Source organism: Anneissia japonica, unplaced genomic scaffold (genome assembly GCF_011630105.1).
Source record: "Anneissia japonica isolate Jap-2015-1 unplaced genomic scaffold, ASM1163010v1 scaffold9668_len1562885_cov226, whole genome shotgun sequence".
Classification (NCBI taxonomy): domain Eukaryota; kingdom Metazoa; phylum Echinodermata; class Crinoidea; order Comatulida; family Comatulidae; genus Anneissia; species Anneissia japonica.
Genome location: NW_022711326.1, coordinates 1,412,201 through 1,422,335, shown reverse-complemented (window position 1 = coordinate 1,422,335; position 10,135 = coordinate 1,412,201). Strand labels below are relative to the sequence as shown.

Here is a 10,135-nt window from a genome sequence, read left to right as displayed (position 1 = left end):
GTATCATTTGGGTAATTCCCTATCATTTGGGTATCATTTGGGTATCATTTGGGTAATTCCCTATCATTTGGGTATCATTTGGGTATCATTTGGGTAATTCCCTATCATTTGGGTAATTCGTCGGACCCGGTATCGGGTCGAGTCGACAAGATTTCAAAGGCGAACTTCTAACAATGTCACTTATTTCCACCTCACTTGCAGGATCAAACTCTGAATGTGTCAGAGCTTGATTTGATACAGAAGAAGGAAGAACCGTAGACTTTGAGCGGTGAAGGAGGTTGTTAACTATGTTAAAGAGCTTTTTCTGATCACCAGAGCAGTCCCTAACAAGGGCAGAATAATACATTGTTTTAGCTTTTTCAACCATTTTATTTACATCTTTGGTCACAGTACTTCTGCCTGTCAGAATGTGTCTTAGATTTCATCCATTTTCTTTCAAGTTGACGGCGAGTTTTTCTTGCAGAACGAATCTCTTCCGTAAACTACGGTTTAAAAGCTTTGGGTTTAATTATGTTTGTATTAAAAGAAGCGTGTTCATCTAAAACTGCTTTCAGTGCAGTAAATCTACCTACAAGCTCTTGTAAATTACAATCTTCAAACGAAATATTAGAAATCCGAGCAAGAATATCCATTTTAAAATCCTCAATATTAATTAGGTTTAAATTTCGTTTCTTAATTACAGTTTTAGGCAAAGCAGGTTTTTTAAGGTCAAGTTTGCACATTATCGCAAAATGGTCAGAAAGACCAGGATGTACACGTACGTCAGACAGCAAATCATATCTTGTATCTTGAGGCCCAATATCTACATGAACACTACTACAGTAATTACCTAAGAACAAAAATATAGCATATACCAAAAATTAGTGGAAATGACGATCTGAGCATTTTTAAGCTGTTTTAAAACGATTTCAGGGACTGTTTGTTGATTTAATACAGGTACATAAGCAAAAATATTATTAATAAAGCCAATTTGAGTTTCAATGTAGGCCTATGTTTAATTTGAGCACCGAACTATGTAGACCTACACAAACATTTCATTACTGATCAATTTTAGTAACTCATTAGTGAAATAAGTAGGGCCTTCAAGGAAACACTGTGCTCTCTAAAGACTCAAGTTACTGCATCTTTTCATAGTTTTAACACAACCAATTTCTTCAAATTTTAAATACATTTTCCCATGAATTTGAGATAAATCGTTATTACGCATAGACTTTTGTTAAATGCGTGACAAATTTAGGATCACGCATGTGTTTCTGCAAAATGCGTGTTTCATCCAAATCACTTTGAAATGCAGGACCGTCCCGCACGAGGCGAGACGGTTGGTAACTATGATTATAGGTATTATATTATTATTATTGTATAGGCCGAGTATTTGTTAAGCACAGATACCTTTTTTGCATCTATTACCACTCCTATTTTTATTATTACTATAATAATAATAATTATTATTATTACTATTACTATTTTATTATTATTGTAATATTTGTATATTATTGTTATCATTGCTATTACCGTATTATTATATTACTATTATTCATTAGTCTTAGTATTATTTTTATAATTATACTGTAATGTATTACAATGTTGCTATTATTGTTAAGCAAAATTGTTAATCTTCATTATTGTAGTATGATAAAAATCCTGACTAAGTAATAATGATGAAAAGATGTGGTACATTTCACAATGCAACACTTCAGTGTTTGTGTTTTGTGTTTATCATTGCGTATACAGTACAGTATTTCTATGTAGGCTTATCATGTATATGCAATTACATCCACGAAAGAAATGTTGGCATTAAGACCTGTGACTTTTTTTTAACAAATACCCAAATCCGAAGGGAATTATAGGATTTTGACTTTTCTATATTGTTTAATTAAATTGTTTTGTAACCATTATTATACTGTACTGCAATTAACAATCATCACCACCACACTGTCATAGGCTACAGGCAAAATTAAAAATCAACATGAAATTCAAATGTGTCAATCAACTTTTTATATAATAATTATCTGTCTGTATCATTTAAATTTGACAAAAATGTATATAAACAAAAACTGTATAAGAATTGTTCTAGTAAATTGAGTTATTGTAGTAAAGTCAACCTATACCTAACAATATACACAATAATAATAGCAATAATAATATTTTAATAACAATAATTTAACAATAAAAAGTAATAATAATGAATTTATATATAATTAATCAAAATAAAACAATAATAATAATCGATTTAATATGTTGCATCTGTTGCTTGCATCTACCTATTCACTGCTATTAACGCCATTTACGACTTACTGTATTATGGTTATTGAAGTATTTTGTGTAAGCCATTTCTGTTAATTGAATAATAATAATAATATACGTTAACGTACGATGTAAAATGTACTCACTATAAATATTTCATCCTTGTCCCGGGTATCTTAATGAAATATTTATAGTGAGTACATTTTACATCGTACGTTATAAGTTATATTATTATTCAATTAAGGGCCGAAATGGCTTAAAATACCTCAATAACCATAATATAATAATAATAATAATAATAAATTAATATTATTATTATTTTAATAATAATAATATAATAATATTATTATTATTTTCATAATAATAATATAATAATATTATTATTATTTTAATTAATAATAATAATAATAATAATAATAATAATAATACAAATGTGCCTAATTAAATTAGTTCATAGGCTAACATAGTCAATGCCATTCATTCATGCCTAAGCATTAAGTAGGGCTTGGCCCTAGCTAGCCTAGAATGAATGACAAGTATAGGCAGGCCTAAACAATTAAGGGTCAGGGTCTGTAGACATAGGCCCCTGCTAAACTAAGTATGGCCTAGGCCCAGCCTAGGCCTATGCTGTACATACCTGTCTGGGTTTCTCTTTAAATTAAAGTTTTTTTTCTTGTTCGTTCTACTTTATACACATTAAAATACAGTAAAAGACAATAAAAGGGACATATTTTATATAAAATCACAATACATTCTTCAAAATATTTTTAAAACATTGACAAATTTCTTATAATATTCTCGCCATTTTGCTTCCTCTATATATTTCCTGCTCACTTTTTATAGTTTCCGCATCGCCACTCTGTGTCGATGCGCAGGTCGGCCTTCTTTTATGGAACTTCCGGCTGGTTTATTGTTGAGAATCATCCAAGTGTACAATCACTGCCTTGTGGCTTGGATTATTTTGGTTTAGGCCTCTAACAGTATTACTGTAGGCCTATTGTACAAATTTCCGATCACCGCGAAGGTCTACTACATGGTGCCAACTAAAAAAAGATAGAAAGGTTTCAATCAATCAAGAATGATTTGAGTGCCGATTGCAAGGTAGGAAGAAAATTGCAAGTTATTTATTTGGGATAGGGGCCTAAGGAGTCGGTTAGGGGGAGCAGTGGCGTTTGGAGTATGGGGGTTGATGGGGCGTGGAGGATAGTTAAATTTGGGGGGGGGGGGGGTTCGAGGTGAGACTCGAATATTAAGTGAGGGGGCGCTACGTCGCAAAATAAGGAGATATGAGGTGATTTTTATTGAGCGTGATTTATTTTGCTAAGGACATTTTAATTGGGGGAAGGCATCCCTAGATACGTTACTGTGTAGATAAGCCGTGTGCACCCTCACTTGTGCGTACTAGGTTACAGTTTGTGTATGCTTACTACTTTACCGTTGATGTTGCTTTTGGTAGTCTTTCAGTTTTGAGCGGAATAGAAATAATAAGCCATAAATAAATTAGCAGTAAGTTTTCAGAAAAGGTAGACTTAGGTTATTTTCTTGTCTTCTGAATGATTATTTTAGTTATATGAAAACATATTTTTTGTATTGTAAAATACACAACTTGCATGATGGTGTAATGTGTAAAAAAAAAACAATGAGAACAGACTCGCACAAAAAGGCACAGTTTTTGAAAGAATGTAAAACCAATAAACGCATTAGCGAATTAAGAATCTTTTTTTACATCAATATCTTTAATTCTTATAGTCAAAACTCATGAAAGTGAAGTCACATAACAAGTGAAACCATTGTGTAAATATTTTATAGCCATTTAAGTTTCGTTATATTTTCAGATGAAACGTAAAGCGCAGCTAATGCTATTGTTCCTGATCTTGCCTTTTATTAAAGGTAGGCCTACTCTGCAACTTTAAAATATTTTCGAACTTTTATCGGTCGTACACTTTTAATAAGTCTATAGTCGATAACGACTGCTGGCGTCATTAACATTAATATTTTTCATTCAATTTCTTCTTTTTTTAATGGAACTTTAAATTGGTTGGCACACTAATTATCAAATTTTGCAATCAATTGATAGATTAAGAAAGTGAAAGACATCATAATTTTAAAATAGGAAATTATTTGCTACAGATGCAATAGAAACTACATTTACAAAGTCAACACTCTTACCAAGGAGCTACTATATTAAAAAATATATATATATACAAAAACTGAAATTTTATAAAGCTGATGAGGAAATGAAGGGCAATCGTTGCAACATTTTCATTCATCCTGTTATCCATTAAAGACCAATATTTATGCATATTTTTCAATCAATCAATTTATTTATTTGATCTAGGTCAACCAATATTTTTATTATTGAATGTTTGAATATTGATGTTTTATTATAAATCTGCCGCTAACACGCTAACAAAAACGAACTGCTTTCGACGCATATAAACATTTTTTGTGTTTAATCATCAGGTTCACTTTTTAATTGGCGCTACAAGAAGTATATTATTTCGAAGAACGTGAAAAATAACTATAAAGACAGCATATCGGGCACTGTGCAATGTTCTGAGGGATACATCAACCAAACATTAGATCACTTTGACCCTTTGGTTAAAGGTTCACTTCAGCAAAAGTACTATGTGGTTAACGATTTCTGGAAGAAACCCGATGGACCAGTGTTTCTCTTCATTGGTGGAGAGGGTGCTCTATCGACATATTTTCTGACCGACGGTAAGTGGTCGACAATTTCCCTCACGCCCCTCGTATATTTTTAGCGACTCGAATAGCCGACACGGAAATGCAGGGGCACCTCTAACTACACCTTAATTAAGCCTGTTGTTTCGACTAGGCGAATTTATTCGCGCGAATCAAAACGTCGGTTTATAATAATAATAATAATAATAATAATAATAATAATAATAATAATAATAATAATAATAATAATAATAATAATAATCTTTATTTGAAACTTCGCTTTTAAAACAGTGGCACACGATGACAGTGCGTTCACAACATTGCAAAACTCCGATAGAAATGTGAATGCGCATGTGCATGTGCCGACACTTTCTATTGGCGCGAATAAATTTGCCAAATGGAAAACAGGCTTAACATCGGCGCTGGTTCGAGCCACTCCTTGTCCAGGGTTTGGTTGGTGGAATTAAGTCTTCTCGGACTTAAAATGGAGGTCCAGTGTAGACAACCATGGCTCGTGTGCACTTTAAAGAACTTATTACATCCTTCGAAATAGTAGGGTGTTACCCCGATGCTATGGTTCATTTCAGCCCATGTCGTTGTGGAATGATGTGAACGTCTAAGACCTCTGCAGAACATCCAAACATTGAACTACTGAGTATCATCGTAGAATTATAAGTCTGGCAGTCATGGACCACACCCATACTAAATTCAGCTCAATGACGCTGCGACTGATGGGTTATTCTCCTAACTTTACCTTTACGCCTTACCTTTACATACAACTCCTCCCCATCTTGTGGCTGTTGCAATTGGACCTATCTTTTTACGAAGTGTTCTTGTGTTTTTTCATTTTATATTTTAACTTGAATTTTAACACAGGGGGTCACGTTTTTTTTACAGGCCTCATTACTGAAATTGCAGAGACCCATGGCGCACTGATCCTAGGAGTTGAACACCGCTACTATGGAGAAAGCCTGAACGTCGATAGTCTGAAATTGAATAACTTACAATACCTTTCCAGTCAACAGGCGTTAGTGAAATTTTTACATATAAATAGGCCTATGTCGTGAAAAGTGTTTTTTTCATTCATATTCGTCACAGGGGATATTCTCTTGTTCGTTATGGTTAAATGTGGCGTATTTGTATACTTCGTTATAGTTATGTGTGATGTTTTCGTATATGCTATGGTTAAATGTGACGGCGTTTTGTTTTCGTTATACCGTAGGCCTACTCCCGCGAATAAGCGCCCGGGCGATTAAAATATTTTTTTGTACTTTTTGAGGGGCGATGAAAACAGAATGACAATCGAGGGATTCTTATGGGAAATTATTAAATTCAAGAGCAACTTTGTGAATGAAAAAAAATAATGTCGTGTATTTATTCGTTATATTTAACTATATGTATTCGTTATCGTACATAAGATTGCAAAAACTACTTACGGCGCTTCACGATATTATAATTAAATAAAAACAGCTTAGCTTATAGAAGTTTTATCACTTTTTAGTTTGGCAGACCTTGCTGAATTTCATCGAGTTATCTCGGACAAATATTCTCTTGGCCCTAACAATACTTGGATATGTTTTGGTGGGTCCTATGCTGGAGATCTATCGGCCTGGTTCAGAGTTAAGGTAACTCAATTTATATGCATGTTTTGTTTAAAAAATAAATAAAATTGCAGTTTGGCCAAATATTTTTCGTTAAATGAGTAAAAACGCATACCGTACACTTGCCCTTTAAGCGGTTTGTATGCCAGCTAGAGCTTACGGTATGTTACCTGAAAATGACAAATTATACAAGTACAGTAATTTTAAAATTAACTTGCTCATTTTGCAGTAGCATCTGTAGCGTTTCCAAAAAAAAACCGAAGGTCCACTTAATAATCTCATATAAGAAAGTGTATATTAAAATACACGCCATCGCGTTGGGATTTAATATTTCGACATTCATTATGTCATTATCAGGAATCCCAGCACAAATTTCAATACGAGTATGGGGTATGTATTATAATTTTTTAGAAACAGTACCGCTATATAAATGATGTAATGTATGTATAAACATTATTAACTTAAGCATAGATATTATTGAATTAAAAACACGTGTACCCATATTTGTAGACTGAATAATGATAAAAAAAAATAATAAAAACACATCTGGAAGCATTTCTATCAATCGTTACTGTAAAATTATGAGTAAACATTCTTTAAATCATTTCCAAGTTCATTAGTTGATTCTTTTTATTTTACTTTAAAAATAGCAAGTTAATTTCAAAATTATTTTAATTTTTTTAAATTATTTTTTCCTATTTTGCATGGGCAATTTTTAAGATTAACTTAACATGTACAAAATAAAATGCAATGACACGATTATGCATTCACAAGTCATAGGAACCTTTTTAAATTACCCTACAGAATACACTTGGAAAGTGACCGAATAAAAAGTTTAGTTTAGTTGAACAATGTTTTATAATATCGCATAAAACTTTTATTTGTCTATAGTATCCACATCTTGTATATGCTGCGGTTGCATCGTCTGCTCCAGTGCGAGCGGTCACCAATTTCGAGGCTTACAATGATGTGGTGAAGACGAGTCTTTCAGATACAACCGTTGGTGGTTCACAGCAAGTAAGATCAATACAAACAAAACCAAATATGATTTCTGTAACTACCCGGTATTCAACATATAGGCCTACTTTAAATCAATTTAATGAAATTTAATTTACAGTGCTTAAGTAATATATCATCAGCGTTTAAAGAAATTCAGCTGTACCTGGATAACAATTCACTCGATAAACTCCACAAAGACTTTAAGCTCTGCAGTCCACTCAAATCTGCAAACGACTACGCAGCATTTTTAAGCAATCTGGCCGACCCCATCGAAGGCGCTGTGCAGTATAATACCAATGGTACGTCAAATTCCATCGGGTATATTTGTAAACTCATCAGTGATGCTCAAGGTTCCCCATATGAGAGGGCGATTAAGCTAAATGATGTAAGTTACCGTTTACAATAATTTATAACTTGTGATAATTGTTGTATGTCTGAGAATGATTATTTTAGACAGCGAAATACTTTAACCAAATTCTGTGTTTGTCATTATTTACATGTGATTTCTTAGCCTTCCAGTTCGAGATCAATTCTCATAGTGGTGTTCATAGAGCGTTAATTATATAAGTTTTATAGACGTTTACTCACTCTGTAATTAATAAACATTAAGATACTTTTTTGCGTGATTTATCAGTAAGATTTTTTTCCAAGTGCAACAATCCATGAATTGTACTAACACAACGTTACAACAACGCTTGCAACTTTAGTCGGAAATTACGTTATAAATACGATTTTTGTGTTGAACAAAAAAAAGTTTTAAGAATCAATCTGCGACGTTATTATAAATTTATTTTTACGTAAATTGTATCATAATGGTACACAGACGTAATTGTGGTCATGTTCTTGCCGTTTCAGGATTTTCTCATGGCAACGGGCGCGGACTGTTTGGAGAGTTCTTACCTAGATATGGTGCAAATGATTAATGACACAAACGTAAATAAAACAGCATCCGGAGTAGGTGAGCGGTCTTGGACCTATCAAACGTGCACTCAATTTGGTTTTTGTAAGTAAAATGTATAATGACTACATAAAGGCCCATACCATAGGTGGTCAGTTTTGGCCACTTGTACTACGATTTGTATGTGTAACTTGCCTGTAAAGCCTAGTTAATTCGTAAAATCGCTACACGTTGTCGACGACGCTGATTGGTCGTTTGAATCGGGGAACATATCCGATTGCGTTGGGATACTTGCACCATGGAGGAATTTACTAAACCAATTCCTCCATGGTTAAACACTGTGGCGCATGTAGCAATTTAATGGATACCAGGCTTAAGGTCAAGACCGGTAGAAAATACAGCATATGGCCCACTTGCAACAGATACAATTAATATTACAGTTTCTGGTATAGGCCTAATAAATCGTTTCTGCCTCATTGAGGCTGGAATTCATACATGTTAAATGTTTCTATATGAATGTTGCGAGTCATTCCATGCATCGACAGCACAACTAGAAAAAGAATTTTTCCTCGCCGAGAGGCAAATGCAAGTAAAATAAAAATCAGTATAATCTGTCTTCCTGCAAAAATTATTATAGGGACCTATTCAGCTTACTTATTCTTGAAAAGAACTTGTTTTCTATATTTTCATAAAATTGTTTTCGTTATTTTCTACAGTTCAGACATGCGACAACAATACACAGTGTCCCTTTTCTTCTTACATGGGCCTTGGTCTATATTTGGATATGTGTCGTGATGTTTTCGGTATTTCGCCAAATCAAGTCAACGCAAGTGTCAACTTCACAAACCTGTATTATGGATCTGACACACCGAAGGGGACACGAATAATTTTTATCAATGGTACTGTACTTAGGCCTATTTATATTTTTTGTCCAAATGGTTTGGTAAAATCTAAATAAAAACATCTTGCCATTGGTAGTCTATTAGGAGATCTGGCCCTCTGTTATTCACAGTAGTTTCGGGAGCGTCAATCAAATTAAATATTGACTAGAAAGTGCTATTTACTAGCCAGGAATACGCTCCTGTCCCAAAAACACGTTTATGCTATTTAAAGTCGTCGGTCGATGCGATTCCATGGAGAAAGCAACAGGACGAGGCTCGTAATGCCGACAATCAACTGATGGCGTCAAGCGCTCTCAGAGAAGACAGAATGGTTCGTCGAAGTGTTAACGTTGTGGTTAAGTTATGTCAGAAAAAGACGTTAACACAAACTTTGCTGCATCGTTTATAGGCATAGCCAAAACACAAGACTCACAACGTTCGCAAATGTTACAATAACGTCTTGTATTTGCTGGGAAGTTCCCACAACTTAGCAACTATATCCAAATGGCCAGGCTGGCTTAGCAGAACACTTGGTCAGCTAATTCTTTTCTGCAAGACCAACTGAGCTTTCAACGATCTTAGTATAGGATATATACCTTATAGCTACCAAACATCTTATGGGTGACGGTTTGGTTTCCCAGCCTCAAGGTCGGGGTTTCAATCCCTCGCTAATGCATTTTGCTTGTTTGAGCAAAGCATTTTATCTGCATTAACACTTAAAGCATGGGGACCCAATGACCAGGGAAAAGAAGTGCACTTTAAAGGAAGAGGCGCATTATAAATGCCTATATCAGTACCACCATTGCCAATACCAGTGACAAGAAAAC

General features: G+C 34.0%; 1 protein-coding gene across 1 annotated transcript in view; it reads left to right on the top strand.

Annotated features, from left to right (window-relative positions):
- Positions 1–3,161: 3,161 nt before the first annotated feature.
- The window catches only part of LOC117107398 (thymus-specific serine protease-like), an 8,474-nt gene continuing 1,500 nt past the window's right edge, over positions 3,162–10,135 (top strand). Inside the window, exons 1-9 of the mRNA XM_033249069.1 lie at positions 3,162–3,345; positions 4,080–4,134; positions 4,708–4,965; positions 5,827–5,956; positions 6,431–6,554; positions 7,422–7,547; positions 7,648–7,914; positions 8,385–8,532; positions 9,144–9,326. Coding sequence (XP_033104960.1) covers positions 4,080–4,134; positions 4,708–4,965; positions 5,827–5,956; positions 6,431–6,554; positions 7,422–7,547; positions 7,648–7,914; positions 8,385–8,532; positions 9,144–9,326 — 1,291 coding nt within the window. The 5' untranslated portion in view covers positions 3,162–3,345. The remainder of the gene's footprint in view (positions 3,346–4,079; positions 4,135–4,707; positions 4,966–5,826; positions 5,957–6,430; positions 6,555–7,421; positions 7,548–7,647; positions 7,915–8,384; positions 8,533–9,143; positions 9,327–10,135) is intronic.